The sequence below is a fragment of the Crassostrea angulata genome, chromosome 7, assembly GCF_025612915.1.
Source record: "Crassostrea angulata isolate pt1a10 chromosome 7, ASM2561291v2, whole genome shotgun sequence".
NCBI lineage: Eukaryota > Metazoa > Mollusca > Bivalvia > Ostreida > Ostreidae > Magallana > Magallana angulata.
Genome location: NC_069117.1, coordinates 14080603 through 14099346, shown reverse-complemented (window position 1 = coordinate 14099346; position 18744 = coordinate 14080603). Strand labels below are relative to the sequence as shown.

The following is an 18744-nucleotide window of genomic DNA, read 5'->3' as shown; positions in this document are numbered from 1 at the left end:
TATGAAGTTTCCCCCCGTTCTAATAAACCCTCGGGTCCTTAAAACCCCCATAATGAAAACTAACACCTGATTCAGGTAAAGTGACAAGGAGTCATAGCTGGGGTTACCATCCCATAAGTGGTCAGAAATTAACTCCTTCACGGTACGGCCCCCACTGATTTTAATGCTTCCAATCTCTGCATTATATTACCTAGTGTAAAAAAAAAAAGTTTCAACAAATGCTTCTCCTCACGCAACATTGTGGAAATACATGAATTTTGCTTCAAGTAATGATGGCTAGATGACAAAAGATCCTGAGATAAAGTCTGCATATTTTTCCTGTCTGCCACTGATGTTTCCCTGAGAAATCTATACTGTATGAAACATCCTTTGAGAATTATTAATAAATAAATGATAATTTCATAATTGTTTGTAATTGCCCGGGTACAGACCCCTACTACAGTTGTACTTGATGTTTGCTACTGAAGTACATAATTAATTTCATTTGAACCTACACTCCAAATGAGAATCTGCCCATCATGCACCAAAACGAAACAAATTAATCCATAACATCTTCTCTTGACTACAATGAATCATTCTATTATTTGGTCTCTATTAACTTATCAAACTAACTGATACTTACAATAACATTTTTTAATTTAAAACTAACTGATACTTACAATAACAGTTCTTTAATTTTTAACAATTAATGTACTATTGGTTGAACAATTTTTAAAGGGGTAAACAATCTACAGAAAAATTTCGAACATTACAAAGAAACTGTTATCCAAAGACTGCAAAGAAATTCAAGTATAGTTACTGACTGAACCCCCCCCCCCCCCCCAAAAAAAAATAAAAAGGGAACCAAAATAATATCATCAAAGTAGGAAGTGTTGGTAACAACCCTTGAGGTTGCCCAATTACAACTGTTTGAGAGATATGTTATTTAGTAACAATGATTTTTGATGTTTTTGAGTGTATACAGTACCAGCCTCTCTCGATTTGAACAAACCTTAGCTCAGATAATGACACAGAGGGACAGGGTAGGCATTGTGCTGAATATAATGGAGAAAAAATTGCAAGTGTCTGGAATATGTTCTCAAAACTTGATAAGAGTTCCGATCAATGGTTGTAATGTTCATTTAAAGGAATATTTCTAAATGTACTTCTGGAATTTGGAAAATACATTACACCAGCCATCCCACCTTGTGCTTTGAAATTACAAAACCTGGTCATACAATTTAAACTGCAACCATTAACACTAATTGCATGAGGTAAACTTAGGTCCAATTCAAAAGCAACATCCACTGAATTCTTTAAAACTGTAAATAAACACTTTTAAAGAAAGACCTGCAAGAGGATTTGACTGGAGTTCAGCGAGGATTTAAAACTAAACAGACACTTGCAAAAGTAATTCCTCATTAATCTCTTCATAAAACTGATCAGCAAATACTTTCTAACAACAAAGGCTTTAAAGACCTAAACACAAGGCCCTTGCTTCTTTTTTCCCCCCTTTCCTTCAAAATTGATATGCAAAAATCGGTCATCAACTCCAACCTAGGAAGATTGGTTAGGATTAAATCTGCCAACATAATACAACTTATTCAAATGTCACTGCATGCAGCAGCCCAGTCAATGAAAAACTTCAATTATAATTGACCCATTTTCTGCAGATATTCCAAAATATTTAATAATTTTGGGCCTCTGCTGTCAAAAAAAATTTCTGGCTGGTAAGTTTGATGTGGGAGGACAGATGAGACAGATTAGATGGGAGATAGCTCAAATGAATTTAGTGCCTGGGTGATAGCCATCTTTACCTAGCAGGCAGAAACCTGAATTCATCCCTTCTGTCAAAAATATTTTTAAAATGACACACGGATACCCCTGGAGGACCCTCTTCTTAAATCATAAGAGGTCTTGACCTATTGTAAGGCCAGAAAGTCAATCAGAAAAGACCCAAGAAAAATACTTTCCTTTTTGACATCCATAAACAATATAGTACTTTAAAAATTTCACAAAAGGGATTTTTGTAAAATACCCCAAGGTATTTTATGTTTTAATTTGCATTTAAAATTCTTAACTCCATGATTACTATATTCCCATATCTATTATAATAAAAAAAAGTTTTAGGGTACATGCTCTATCTTGCATGCTACATAAGCATGTTTTCCAAAGCCTTGCTTTTAGACACAGCCTAGCTATTACATTCAGGTAATACACTTGCTCCTATTTTGACTGCCAAATTTAAATATTTAGACATCCATGATGTGGGTCACAGATAAAAACGCAGTATCTTTCACAAGCAAATTATTTAAACATATATATTTAGGTCAAACAGAAATGCATTAGGCTAGAAAACATTTAACTTCAAACAAACAGATAGAAAAATGTGATAAACACTGCAACATAATACAAGTGTGTTATGGCAATGGACCACAGCTGTTAGGCTAAATGGTGATTCTATCTTTGAACAGATACCAAAGCATTCTTGAATTTGTTGGGTAAGGTGGGTTTTTTAAGATGGAGGAAAAATGATGGAATACTGATAATAGTATTGTCGAATTTTGGAGCATCTGAACCAAAATAAAGAAAATGGTTGCTATTGAGTTGTTTCAATTTCTGACCAGGAGGTGCCTATGTTAAGTAAAATATCCAAATGCCTCATAAATTCTTCTTTACATTGCCATTGTCTTCATGTATTCCGTATTCAGAATTTAAATCAGTTCATAATGAGTACAGTGGTATTAAAGTTCTATATATCAGTTAGATGATACATAAAGCCCCATCAGTTACACACAAAATTCATGATTGTAACCCAGGTCTTCCGTTCTTTGAAACATGCATAAATTTGATTGGTAATGAGAGAAGCAGCTCATCTACAAAAGTAATGTTATGTAATATAGGCTGTGGTTTGAGCTAGTAAATTTTCATACAGGGGGATCAGGTAAATTTATCTCCTAAACTGAGTACTGGTATTACTGGGCCTTCTGCATGGTCAGAGACATTATCTTACATTGCTAGTTTTGGAATTATAATTTTTTTTTCCTTTTTTTGCTCTAATTAAAACCATTAGATAATTACTGGTTTTGCATGGCAATGTTCATTTCTCTTGCAGATCGAAACAAAATCAAGATACAACATGCATGCAGCATGTAAATGATGGCTCCTTAATTATCCCTGAATTTCTACTCTTTTTTCATATAAATTAAATGCTATAGCTCTCTTGGCTTGAAATGTGAATAATCAGTGCAATTTAACCGTGCCTCCAATTACACGGATGTGGTAAATTTTTGAAAAAGATTTTAATGTTGTCCTTCAAGATAATTTTCTGAATAGCATGTTGAGTAAAAGCTGAACTTCCAAATCTTATTTAAACTCATTTGTCAAATTCATATCCTCAGAAATTGTATCCCAAATGAAGGCTCAATTTATTGAAAATCAATACGTGTTAAATGGTTTCTTGGGCAGCAAATGCACAAAGGAATGACATTAGTTTTTCAAAGACTAATTCTATAATTTCTAAAGGTAACCAGGGACTTTTGAAGTAAAACCATAGATTATCATTTTCTGACAAACAGACACCAGTCATTATCCTATTCTGATCCAACTATACGTCTTATATGGCTTGAATGCCAAGGGCTAAATCTCATGAAATAAATTTCAGACCTATTTAACTATCTTGGCAGCTTCCCTACTAATATGAAGTACACAGAAACCATACTGACCTTCAGATTATATCCTAGCGGGTCATTTTTCTTTTTAAAAAGACAGATACTCAAAGCCAAGCTGAACAACAACCAAAAACAACAAAAGAAAATATGCTTAGGGTCTACTTCTTGTGTAATCATTAAATATCATAATCTCATTATTTCTTTACAAAAAAAGAATTCTAGTCCAATTCTTAAATACATAGTGCAAACTGGGTGTATTTCAATAAATTAAATAAGAGAAAGGAGTTGTACTGCAGTCAGAACGTTAACAGTTAAATTGTGCAGCCTAATGCACACATGCACTCCTTACTTTGTCAACCTGTGTGACGACACTGCATGTTTACAAAAGGCTACCTGTCCTGTGTGGTAAATTACTTTATATTCCTGGGATGACGCAAGGCTACAAGACTACTGTGTGTTATAAAACCATTTCCTTCTACTGATTCACTTACCTGAAAAAGAAAAAAACAAATTTTTCAGAACACAGTTAATTATAAAAAAAAAATTTTGCAATAGAATTTTTAAAAAAGAGAACTCTTAAAGTTGCTTTGGTCGATATAGTTATTCAGTATAAAATGATTTTCTGTACAAACCAATTTATGAAAGTTATGAAAAATTGGTCTCTTTTCACAGATAGAAATAATTATTTAAACTGAATAAAAAAAATAATTGTGTTGGTACATAACACAAAAAACAAGGTTCATGCTTTGTGAACTTGTTAACAAATGAAACCATTTGGTTTTGTCCTCCTATTGCTTCAAGGGTTAATTCAGTTTGCTCTTCCATCACACAAACTTCAGACATACATGTGATGAAATAAAGTTTTAGTTTTGATTTGCCAATTAAAACATCTTTGAAACAAAACTTTAACATCACACAAAAAACTTGATATACAATTGGACAAATCAGCTTTAAAAGAATATAAATTAAATTTTTTTCAAAACACCATTATTTAGGCAAGATTTACTATAAGTTATTTTTTCTTTTCCCCAAAGCAGTAAATTTTGTTAATAACAATAATTTTCAACCAAATATTGTTGATTTAGGTGACTGCTTTGCAATTTGTTCAGACTTTTTGCCGTGGTCTGTTTATTTTCCTGGAAGGTTTAATCATTATCCAATGAGAAGAGAACAACACCCATTTACACAATTCCTGTCATAAGAACATAGCAAAAACCAAGACACTGCCTGCAATCAGGCTCATAATTTTGACATCTTGAAGAAATTCATTCCCCCATATCAGTCATTTCAAGTAAGAAGCGATCACAGGAAAACATCGGGCAGCTTTTATTTAAGCTCATAATTGTCAAGCATTTTGCTGTCCTCACACTTCTACAGATACCTCCCACTATTGGTTTCAATTCTCGTCCCTTATACCGGACAGCTCCGACAAAATAAAGAAAGTCTTAAAATTCATGTTTAAATTGTTTTCTCCATTATGGTACTGTCATGGTTTGGCAACAGCGACATTTGATATTCAAATACCATCGTGTACAATGAAGGGATGACTCAAGGTATTATATGAGCTGAAGGTGCGACATTGAAATTATATACAAATGCTCCAGCATGTATGAAGACTCCTCTTTTTTACATAATTCATAATTTTTAATGCAAAACTACCTTATCTGGACTTAAATCTTAAACTGTCTGAAAAGAACCCCAAAGATTTTGAATAAGGAAATTCTTTATAAAGATGAATGGACTAAATGTTAATGAATACTTATTCATTTCTCTGTCAGTTGTGACCTAGATGAAGCAATGCAAAGCAACAGAACTGTTTACTCAAGCTGGGTTTGAAATTGTCAAAGTCACATAAACCTGCTTTAGTTTCATTTGTTATTGGTCAACAGAATCTATTTATCAGATAAAGAGGTATTTATATTATGAATAGGAAGATGTGTGTACCTGAATTTCAATCTATCAATAAAATACCCATAAGGTACTTGTTCATGTCCATTATCTATTGTGATCAGTAATTTAAATCCTCTCTGATATCAGGCCAAGCTTTAACTAAGTGGAAAGGAAATCAGTAATCCGGTTACATACAACTGTGCTCCATTCACTCAACCTCAAAAAAAGTTGATGAAATCAAATAAATAAAGAAGATGTATTGATACCTAACGAGAATGACCCCCTGGGAGATCAAAACAAGGGATTGGAGTATGTTAACTAGCTATTTGCATTCCACCATCCGATAATTTTCTAATTTAAATCAACAAATCTTTATTTTGTAATCAGAACTTGAAGGAGTGTTTCTATCCATTGAAATAAAACTTGACAGTGCATTTTTTTTTATCTTTTTATTTTTTGCAAATGATGAAAAGGGTTTCTTTATCATAATCTGATCCTGGCTGAAGAGTGTACATTTTTTCATCGCTAGTCTATGCCGATAGTCGGTACTATTCGCTCCTCTTCCTGTCGATGAAAGGATGGGCCAGATAACATATATTCCACATCTTCATCTAATCAACCAGTGGCCGCTTAACTTCTCAAACCTCTTTAAAAATCATTCATTCAGAATGAAATCTGTTTAATTTCTTTAACCTCCTTTCTTCAAATTGGACTAAAGGAATTTCAATTTAAGATATGGCTCCAAAACCAAATTGGTTATATAACTTAAGATGCATATTTTTACTGCCAAAAGAATATTCAATCTGACATATTTCCCAATCTTTAAAATTACTTTGAGAACTACAGTACATGCATCAATGCTTATGAACAGCTATTTAATTTTGTTAAACCAATTTCTTTTAATTATTCAATATTTACTCTTCATCATGGCTTCTATACTTAGAATATACATTATATGGGTGATTAGTATTTTATAAAAAAAAAAAAAAAATCATTCCTTTATCCAATTAAAATGACTAAATTGTAACAAAAGAACATGATTTCAAATCTTCTTTATCAGGGTTTTTGCTGTGTTTTACTCATGTACAGCAACATTTAGATTACTTTAACATTGAAATAATGCAGGGTTATGCATTGGGACTTGATGTTGTTGCATTAATGTCATTACAACAACACAGATTTCTGTTAGATAATTCCAAAACCTATGCTCCAATATATAAATCGATTCCAATGCAACTTTAAGGAGCTATATCACTTGATTCTCTGCCTAGGAAAAATCTCTCATCATAAGTGCTAAAACCCCTAGAGTACTACAACTCATAGAATCCACTTGCCAAGCAAAACTTGTAATGGGGAAACATTCTTAGCATCAGCAGGGGCTACAGGTGTGGGTGTCAATTCAGCGACTCCTACAACACTTTGGCATAGTACTTTTTATTTCCCCATTCTTGCAGAAGTGGTATATCAAGACCAGATTTGATGATCTGCAGCTTTTCTGTTATCTAGGTTAGAACATTAATTATTTTTTTTTACACATATCCATCCCACCTCTTATTCCATCTCTGGTGTATTTGCGTCCACAATTCCCGCTATGGGTTTTCTTGTAGATCTCTCCTTTAATGGGTTTCTGCACTACTATGATCGTGAGGTTAACAAGTTTTACATCATCTAGATTGCTAATAACTAAATCTGCAAATCTGGCAATTGTTTTGGCAAGTGATTTTCATTGGTACATTGTCAGACCTACCAAGAAACAGAATCAATTTTGCACGTGCTCCTCTTGAACAGATATGACGAGAATATCTGCCGATTTTTGTCAGCACGTTTGATGGCTGCCCCTGGCTTTTGAATGATCATATGTCCCATGATGCTTCACGTTATCTTTTCAGTGTCAAATCATGATGATTGCAACTGCAAATCTAAGGGTATTACCGGTATTCGAATGTCTATTGAAAACCAGAGGAAAAAAAACTTTCCCAAGACCCACCACCTATCCTTCTTTGCTTACTCTAAAAGTTATTATAAACATTATCCTACTGCACTCCAGAGACATCTTATTTTTTTTGAAGAAGCTTACAACGCAGGTGAAAATTTCACACTTTTATCTGTTCTTTCAGTTTTTTACACAATAAATATCTCTGTGTCATTGAAAAGTCCAAGAAACTGAATCAACAATATACATTTATACTTATCTTAAAAGTCTGTAGATAAGACATGTTTATATTTGTATACCTTAACAAAATATGGGTACATTAGGTGTGAACACATAGATTAAGCCTATTTTTAAAGAGCTGGGCCAACCTTGCACTTTTATGGGTAAATACAACACCCAATGTTTTAATGCTATAGACACAGGAAAATTGTCTTCAAGGTCATCAAAGGGAAGTTTGAAAACTGTCAATTTGTCATTATTTTCATTGCCGACAGACCTGTTACCATTCCAAGCTACTTGTTAATTCGGTACTGTTGTGAAGGAAGAAAGCTGCCCCAAGACCATTTATCTAGCATGTATTGCGAAATAAAGCTTCTTCTGATTTATGCTGGGGGAAATTAATATTGATTGGACACTACTGTATATGGAGTATTTCACACTTCAAAAAGTTATCTGTCTTGTGAGTTTCCTTCAGGCAGAAATGAACAAAAAAATACTGACTACAGAAACACTGGGAGATCTGGTGAAGCAGACATAGAAAGAAATGCATACAAATCTAATATTCATATAGGTTAGGGCTGCTTATGATAGCCTCTGCAGATGTAACATTCAACTTGTGACTGGTATTTATATCTAGTTTTCAAAACATTCTTGAGATTAAGATGTTAGTTTTCTTAGTTAAGCTTATCGACTGCATGCTTTCTCATTAAACATCAGGTACGGCCCAGGGAAATTTCCAGGGCTGGCATTGCTATGGAAGACAGCAGAAACTCATGGAACTGAGCTGATGATAACTTGCATTTTTTTTTCTCTTTTGAACTAGTAGAAACAGGTGATAGATAGGGAATGTGGGAAATGGTTGTTAGCTCAATCACAGTAATTAATCATCCCTTTCAGGTGTGGTTATAGGTTTGATATCAGCTCCAAACTGCACTCCTTATAAAAGATTAAATCAAGCAGATGAAGACATCTCTTGGAAATCAGAAAGTGGAAATGTGATTGAAACACAGCATGCTAATTTGCAATCACTTCCACCAACAGTAATGGCTCATTTTTAAGCAAAAGAAAAAATTATAATTGCCACAAATTAAATTTCTTGGTATTGGCAAAACAAACTCACTATAATGAACGGTCAATATTGGTATATTTCCAAAATTTGTTTTTTAGCATTCAGAGCATACAGTGTATTGACCTTTTAGAAATTGATAGTTGGCATATATTATTCAGAGGGAATTATAGATGCATTGTGACAAAACTAGATTATTAGTGATATACACGCATAATCTATGACCTCACATTGCAATTGTCATTCCAGCATTGAAAAAAACAACAACAAACACATATCCCCGGGTGTTTGAAACAAAAATACCTACATCCAATGACCTCATTTTTTTAAATTCTAATTTTCATGTGAATAACAATAAATATTTTTTTAGACATCCATGCTAGGTAGTTTCATTATATAAACACAATGCATTATTCAATACCTTATCGTAATGCTTGCATTATGTGCATTTAGAATGATTGAAGAGCACTATATAGATGACATATTATTTGTCTTGAACTGCACCAGAAATTTGCATCTTAACAACGGTGATTTGTCAGAAATTGAAAACACAACAGTCAATCAAAACAGCCTTGCTTTGATGATGACTCCAAGCTATCAAACTACCATTTCAAAAATTGTTTCAACAGAGAAAGATATTGAGCAAGACAAATCCACATCCTGGATCAAATCCCTTTCTAAGCCCGATCTACAAAGGTTAGTGCCTCCCTGGTGCCCCTCCCCAGACAGAAGAGTCTGCTGCACACTTGAGAGGCTGAACACCATCTCCAGAGTGCACACCAGCCCTTAATCTGTGATGGAAGAGAAGATAATCGTGGCCTTATCTCTTTTTATCAGGATATTAAACACCTGCCACAACATTTTTGGTTGGAGGTAACTTTATGATGCTCACAAAAAGGGAGATCACCCTTCATGTGTCTTGAAATGCCAGTGTAGCCTTATACTGGAGAAAGCACTTGCTAGTGTGTGTCAAGAGTACACTTTTTATTTAACACATACATAATCTGTTTGCATCTTTTCCCCCCCGAATTCTGAACCATGATGGCATCTCCTCAGAATATCCACTCATGAATCAGGAGAATCCGTCTTTCTAATGGTTCTTTTAATCTTGTTCCAAGTTTCAACTATGACTAAATGAAGTGAATAATTACTGACTTATAAAAGACAGCACCAAAACTACACACATTTCCTTATAATCTCAATTGTAGCATGTAAATTTCCTCAATCAACTTTTTTATCTGACCCCAGCCTACATTGTTTGGCCTTAACCTATATGTATAGGAGTACCCAGTATTGGTTGACTAGAACTGCCAAGCCCAGATTCTTGATAACCAGCCATGCCCAATTCTTGGAGGTTTTCAATAAAATTACTAATGGCTATATTGAAGCCCCCCTGATGATTTCAGACCTTTTGATAAACATTCTGACTGAGGGAGAAAATATCACCTACTGCTTCTTTTGGCTAATGTTATCAAAGATTTTGCTTCCAGGGACTCTGATAAAGCCTTAATGTTAGTGCAAACCTATCTGCTTTATGGTGCAGGTATTTTAAATGTAATCACCCAATTTCGATTGAAAATCCCTGGTGCATACAGACAAGTACCAAAAAATCCTTGAAATTGATTTCCAGTGTTCAGGAACATTTTCTATCAACTTCAACAAGATTGACCCTCCTAAGTTCCGTCTGTGCTTTTTCAAAAACTTCCACATGGTCTTCCTTTCAAGATAACCAGGGATTAGTTCCACAAAATTTATCCTGTTGCTGGTATACAGGCTGGATTCATTAAATCTGGTTACCAAGACACAAAAAATTATAGAACACTTCAAGGTAAAGGTCACAATGTCTGTAAAAATGGAGTCATGAATATTCTATGCATCTACAACAGAATTCTTTATGCTGAGCATCCATTTCCAATTATAAGGGATTTGGGGTAACATTAAAGGGAAATACTCTCCTGCTCTTCTAAACAACAAGTAATTAGCATTTATTAGATATCATGTTAATAATATATTAGCATTTGCGTCCTTTATGTAGCTTAAGAAATTATTTAGTTTGTGTAGGATTCTTGAAAATGAATCAATATCAAAAATAAGGGGGAAAAAAATCATCAGTTTTTCATAATTCTAGAATTGTTTACCTTCATTACACCTTTACTATTCTAAATCACTGTTGTAAGATATTCTTTCATAACTATAGGGCTTAGAGACAGTAGTAAAATTAAGAATATGGTACAATTGTATTCAAAAAAAAACTTCTTCACATTCTTTACATGTTAACTACATTCACTCCACGTGGTATGCCGAATGTCTTAACCACATCGTAAAATATGTTCCGCCTCATTGTGTTTTGTTCATTGTAATCAAACTTTGGCAAATATTTTTACACATGGCACATACTCTCTCCACATCATTAAATGCGTAAGGATTTGGATCATGTAAAATGGAACACTTCTATAAAGTTGCTGAAAGATTGCAGCAATACAAAAATTTATGATATTAACCTTTTATTGGAGGATTACCCACTTTTTCTATTTTCTGTCGATTTCTCTGAAGTTGCAAATGCAGAGTGTTTCCTGGTTTTAAACAATTAAAATATGTTATCATAAATGCTCTTACCAATGACATTTTTAAAAATGTCATTTACTGCCTCAAGTATTTCCTTAAGTGTCCTTACTTCAATTTGTGCATCTTATACAAAACTTAACAGGTGTTTGGAGAGACTATGAATTCTTATTTCATTTTTCTCTAAAGATAACTTTAAAAAAAATTTGAATTCTATATTTCAAGCTTGGGTCTGTGTGGCACAGAAAAATAAGCAGATACATCACAACTTAGTTATGCTTAGTTAAGTATGCATATTTCGCACATTCCTTTGAGAGAGTATGTAACGGGGGAACACTATAGCCAGCAATACATACACATGTATAAAACTGTAGACAGTAGGTGAAACTTACACTAGAATACACCCATTACAGTGCTACAGCTGCCAGGTATGTACAACAAACAGGTGATGTAAAAAGGAAGATCTTAACTTCAAACACACTGGCCCACATTATAAATGTCCAAGTTATTTTCAAAGGGGAAAACCAACTATTTGATGTACTTATCTATATATACCAATATTCTTCAGGAGAACAAAAAATCTAAGAATTTTAACTAAGGACCTGATCTTGTTAAAAAGTTTGTTAAAAAAATACTTTTCTGAGGTCAATGTTTCTTCATTTTTTTTTCTAACATAATCACAGTTCACTCCAGTTCTGTGAAAACTTCTAAATTATAGATATACTCCATCTTTTCCTTAATGACACAGTATATCTAGTTCCTCCTGTTTATATGATGTCATTTTTTGGCTACTTGATCATGTCTGATAGAAAATGAAAAGGCCAAAGTCCTAAGCATCTCTTTGTGTTGTCAGCAGCAGGGGAGCAGCGAAAACATTAGCAACGATAAGGATCAACATTTTAAGTGAACATTGACACTGCAGCAAACAACAATCATTTCATTTTTTAACTCAAAAAAGTTTATTGACGTGAATCATTAATTTCTGAATGTAAGTTTAATGACTTGATTGTGACGAGTTGTGGCTAAAACCTGATGTGTGACAGGATTTTAACATAATACACTCCTTCTTAAATAATAACAGAGCAACATGTTCTTAAAACCGTACCAGTCCTTATCTCATTAAATAACAGGATTTCTTTATTCTTCATGTCTTGTCCCTCGTAATATTACTATAAAAAAGAAGAGCTGTGCATGAAATGTGTTGGAATTATTACTCATTTAAAACTTCATGAAACATTCTATATGATGCTTCACTGGAATCTTGTGACCGAATCCTGTGTGTTATAAATCAACCTTGATAATATTGTCACAGATAGCTTTATATTTCACAAGTGGTGACAATGAATAATTAAAATAACAGTTCTTGCTTACTCGAGCATGTTCAAATCTTTCTGCATGCATAATTTTTAATGAGAAAATTTTTCAATACACAACATTTTGTGTGAAAAACAGCCAAATAAAATTCAACTGGAGAAAGACTGGCTGTACACCAACGAACCAATGCTCATCTTTGCGTCAATTTCCACATCCAGATGCTTCTCACATGACTTAACAGACAATGATTGCGATAATATCAGAGGAATCTTTCAAGCTGATTTTTTTTTTTAATTTCAATCAAAACTCTGTACTCAATCTACTTTCTGAGAGTTTTTAGGGATTTTTCCAGCAAAAATGTCTTATCTTCTAAAACCATATTTCTTAAACAGTTACACCATTCAAATTTTCTACACTGAAGAATCAGCCAATACCAGCATTATGCCAACTTCACACGAGAAAGTGAAGAAAAAAATAAATAATAGAAATATTCTAACATGTGCTACATGCATGCATGGTCACACTAAATTAAAATGACTTGACAGCAATATGAATAAAAGTTTATTAAACATTGACCATTTTTAAAAATTTGAAAACTTGTTTTTTGGCATTTTGTAGATTGCTAGCTATCATGTAAAATAAAAATAAGCACAAATTCATACATGTATTAATTGAGTAAAACATACAGAATGATTTTTTTAAATGGCAATCCATCAAATCAGCCTATAGATGAAAGCCTCAAATCAAATTCTTAACAATCTTTTTAAAATGAACTGCCTGGGGGCTTGGCATTTAGAAAATAAACAGACAAAATGTACATTCTCATTGGCATACTGTCTTAGGGGAGATTACTATGGAGATTAGGAGAAATGAAATTCTGCTTTACCACCTTTTCCCATCATATTAAGATTAAGCACCTAAATATCATCCAACAAATCCCGATATCTTGTATAACTTCTATAATATGTAACCTCTTTTGTATAGGTAACTTTTTAAAAGAATTCTTAACACTGTAATACAATTTAACTCTACTGTCTGGGTAAAAAGATTTGGTTAATAAATTCAAAAAGAATAAGATCTAAACTGTCTGCAAACAAAACATGAAATGACTTGTGCGGTTGTTATCAGTGTATACAAACATAAGCTCGCCACTTCTCGGAAGGAAAACCCTGTACCATTTCCAGATTTCAAATTATACAACAGATCGCCAGGAGTCAATGAGCTTCTATCTGAAAGTCTGAGGGAAAGCCTAAATTATAAATTTTAAAGTAAATTGAAGGCCATTCAAGTGAACTAACAACAGTCGTCACTACACAACTTCCTAGCTGATCAGGTTCTAGATATCTTCAAAGCCGTCTGGGGTATGACAGAGAATGTAAACAGATACCGTTAATGTTCTCGATTCACAATCGCCATTATCTACTATAGTCTTGTAATCACAGAAATTAAGAGGTAGAAGGCAGTTGGGTTATCAAATATTAGTTTCACTACCTGAAACTCCAAACACTTATTTCCCCCTTTCAATGTTTTTTTTTTCCTGTGAAATGAGACTGAATGAAATTTCATCAATGTGTATTCACTATTCAACTGAACTAGTGAAGACGCTACTAAGGTATTCAAGATATAATTTACAAACTTAGGAATTCTTAAAAAACGTTTTTTAAAAGATAACATTAGAACTACTGCGTTTCTTTTTTTTTTATCAGTGTGTGGGTAGAGGTAGCGTAAGTGCCACATTTCATTCATAAACCCAGTCACTGAGAAAGTATGCCACAGAATCAATGATGTCAGAAGCAATTCACCATGTGTAAACCTCTCATTCCTGTGCACATTGTCTTGGAGCCTTTGCATCTGATGGGGCTATATTAATGTCGCTTGTCTATTAGACAAGCCGCTCTGGTGGGATAGCCCAACAGGAGTTGCTTTAATGATTTACAATCCATCCCTCATTGGACAAGAATGAAAAATGAACAGTTTGTTCTTCATTAAAACAAAATGACATGTAGTCAATAAAATTAATTTCGGTCAAATCTACGAATCTCTAATTACGTATGCATATAGAAATACCCATACTAAACTCCTTGATAAAATGCCAAACTAAAATTAACAACACTCGGTAAACAGTTCTATTATCTTCAAGTGTCTTTTGAACCTTTAATACATAGCTTTGGGACATAGGGGTACCTGCTCAGTTGTTTCTATTACGATCAACATAAACAACAGTAAAGTTAGGAATTTGTGGCATGTGTTAGTTTTCATTTCACTTTTACAATAAAGTTAATATAAAGGCGCGATTTAATGTGTATCGACGCGTCCAAGTTCATAATACGTCGGTGACCCAATTTTACCTGGGACCCCCTTTTTACAAGTTTAATCATAGAGAGGGTATGATATCCAAACCTCATTGAAATTATGACAAAGTACTCTATGAAAAGCCTGTAAGTCTTATACACTCCCTCACATTATTGAAGTTTTAAAAAACCTGAATTACGAAAGTCACCGCAAGACTTCTTTGGGGTAAACTTATTCACAACTAAAAATAATGACAGTCGTTGATAGGCCTATATGACACTTACCTGGTTCTTCATAGTTAGCATTTCCCGCAAATTCACTAATTGTCAATTTTAATCCAGTTAGTAAAACAAGACTGTATATAAGAAAATTCTTTAAACCCATCTTCTATATCAGATGAAAAGGTAAACTATCATTTTGGGCCTTCTTCGCACTCTTCTACAGCGTGTTTGTAAAAGTAAAGTTTTACGAGGATTCTATTTGCTGAACCGAAACGGAAATGGCGTCAGAATATATTACTGTTACCGCGTTATTTTGTCAACAAAAAGCACGTGGTTAACAAAGGTTTGGATGAATATCAAGCTAATCCTCGTTGTAAAATAAAAATTATGTTACTGGAAGATCATATATTGCGCATTTTGTCAAGTTTTTAAAAATAAAACACTTTTTTAACTGACGAGGGGTGTGGTTATCTCAGTTATCAGTGAGCGTAAAAAGGGGGCGTGTCGCTGGGGGCGGATCTTAAATTCAGAATCAACTCAAATCGATTTTAATCAAATGAACGTTGTTTAATTATTTTTCTGATATTTGTCAACATTACAATCCTAAAATTATTACTTTATATTTGTCAAATATAATCAAGCAATACGTACGCTTTAGTACAGGAAAACAAATTAAAAAAGAAAGGATTTTTTTTCAATTAGAAAAAAGTATATATGGGAATAAAAAAGTAAAAAAAGAAAACAAAAGAGAAAAAAAAAACACAAAACAAACTAACAGACAAATAGATATCTTCATGAAGGCACCTTTTGAACCTTATGGCTGACAATAAATCAAATATAAATCATAATCATGTCAAGTATTAATATGATGTTTGATCCGATAGAGATTTAGACAGGGAGAGATTTACAAATATTTCGTAGAATCACATCGTTTTTTCATAAGTACAATTTTCAGTCTTGCAGATGGAACATATTTTTTAATGAAGCCTGAACGTTTATCGACCTTTAAAAATGAAGGTTATATATGTGTAGGTATGTCAAAACAAATTTCGGGGAAACACCAAACAAGTTTCGATTGTTTATTTGAATACGGTTAAATTTATTATTTGACAAATAAAATCAGTATGTAAAAATATAAACAAATTTCTAAGCCCTCGTTGCATTGAGAACTCTATACATCTACTGCATACGTCAAGAAAACTTTTTCATCAAAACATATATATTTTTGGCGTACAGCAATCGTTTAAAATCAATTATATAACAGCCACACGATCCTTTCAGAGATACGAGAGCCGATGGCATCGGGTCTGGCGAAGCCGTGCTTTTGCTCTTATCGCAAAGGTGACGTCATTTTGGTGCGCCAGGGCAAATTCTTCAGTGGTTAAAACACGACGTCACTGCGTATAGATCTTAATTACCCCCGATTTTGAAATTCATTTTTTTTCCTCAAACCGAGATATGTAAGAGTAGTCAGAGATCACTGCCATGTATAACTCACCATAAAAAATAAACGAGTTGGAGTTGGCTGGGGTTAAAATCGTTCATTTTATTTTCAAAACGAAATGTTGTAATGCGTCAAAATAAATCGTAATCTCAAATTTCTACACAACGAGTTACTGTTATATAGACGAAAAGATAAGCCTTGATACATTTAAAGATTTTTTTTCCCTGATATTTCTAAACTTATCAGTATATATTATAGAAAAGGGAGTGTACCCGGTATCTTTTTATGTAACGAGTGGGATAATATACACATTGAATTAAAGAAACTTTACTATTACAATTAACAAAAATAAAGCCATCTTCCTTATTTTTCTCCCGGTAATAGACTTTTCATTATTTTTATACAATGTAAACGTTTTTTATTTTCTTTGTAAGAACAATATATATATAGAAGTATTAGACTCGCACCGTGGCATTTTATAAAAGGGGAAAACAGTAAAAGATTTCTTCCACATACGTCCAGATGTTCACCGAGTTTTATTTTTACGATATTCCGGTGAATTAATATGAATATGTTCTGGTTGTGGAGAACTTTATATTGGAGAAACAAGAAATACATTACGGGAACGAATCCGGATACATAAACAGCACATCAATTCATGGGAATATCGTAAAATAAAACTCAGTGAACATCTGGACGTATGTGGAAAGAAATCTTTTACTGTTTTCACCTTTTATAAAATGTGCGAGTTTATTACTTCTGAGAGACGAGAAAAAAAACATTTTATAAGAACATATCAACCTAAATTGAACAGTTTATTATAACATCCGTGTACCATTTTGATGTTAAATTTTGTGGAACTAATCCCTGGTTATCTTGACGTCACAATTTTGGCGTATTTTTAAGCACTACACATATCAATGTATTTTAACACAAACACTAAAACACACGTGTAGAAGGAAAATAATATTTTAAAATAACAACATGATCAGATTCACTCCTCAACAGTTGCAAACACGTCAACAATAATGCCACACACTTCCGGATAATTTCGTTTCTGGGACAGTCATGTCCCCCTCCCCGACCAGGAGAAAATGTGCCATGTCGTATCAAATCTAAAATTCGGAAAATTTGGTGATCGTCAATTTTCGTATATATATATATACACACCGCTTTCTATCTGGCTTGAATTACGCGCACTGTTTTAACAAGCAAAAATCAAATTAAGCAATGTTATTAGAATTGATTCTCACCGAGAATGTACATTATACAAAATTCACAACGCTTCAAAACCTATCAAGATGGATTTTTTTCCCCATTTGCTCTCAATCCATATCAGCATCCAATGATCCCGAGGCGAAAGTAATCTTGCAATCACCAGACTACTAAAAAGGATATAAACCATACTACAATGATAAACTAAAAGATTTCCTTGTTATGCAACATATTTTAACCCTGAAAAACAATACAATCTGCATGCAACCAAAAGCAACAAGAGGCCAAGCGCCTGTTTTGCTCACCTGAGCTAATTTTTGCCCCCAACTTAAAAGTGCCCCTCTAGCTTGTCAGGTTCTTGAAAGAAGTTAACAAGATGCCCACTGGGCCATATTACTCCCCTGAACAAGAGTTTCTGTATCTCCTTAAATATTTTATATATGAAACTCTTCTAAAATATAAAAAGACTCCAAAACATTCTCATATATTCCAAGAGTTGACAATACATAAAAAAAACCTACATAAAAATCAGGCATTGAACCTAATTTTGGAACATAACGCCCTATAGTGCAAGTTCTAAGATGATTCAACAGACCAATCTAATTATCATAGAAGCCTCAGCGTATCGAACATAACAAAATAATGATGAAAACTAAAAAGTAATAACAACAGCCCTCGTTACTTGATATGAAGGTAGAAGAATTCTTGCGAATTCTTGCAAAGTAATACTAATATCACAAATTGAAGCATTGTAGTTCTTGTGAAGATTCTGAAACATACTTCCCTTAATATTTCACTGTTGAACTTGATTGTCTGGTGAGTAAAATCAAAATAAGTCTAAGGGATGCAATATAAAAAAAACCCGATGCACATGATAACATTTAAAAATATTGTGCAAGGTTTCAGAGTAACTTCTGAATGATAAAGATGTCAGATTT

The 18744-nt window shown here is 33.4% G+C and overlaps 1 protein-coding gene across 3 annotated transcripts in view; it reads right to left on the bottom strand.

Moving 5' to 3' along the window:
• Positions 1–15519, bottom strand: part of LOC128157355 (epidermal growth factor receptor-like) — a 54770-nt gene extending 39251 nt beyond the window's left edge. For 2 of the 3 annotated variants that reach the window (XM_052819854.1, XM_052819853.1), the window contains exon 1: positions 15211–15519. In XM_052819854.1, the coding sequence (XP_052675814.1) occupies positions 15211–15310 (100 nt within the window). In that variant the 5' untranslated portion in view covers positions 15311–15519. The remainder of the gene's footprint in view (positions 1–15210) is intronic. The other variant, XM_052819855.1, reaches the window with a different exon arrangement.
• Between the last annotated feature and the right edge of the window lie 3225 nt (positions 15520–18744).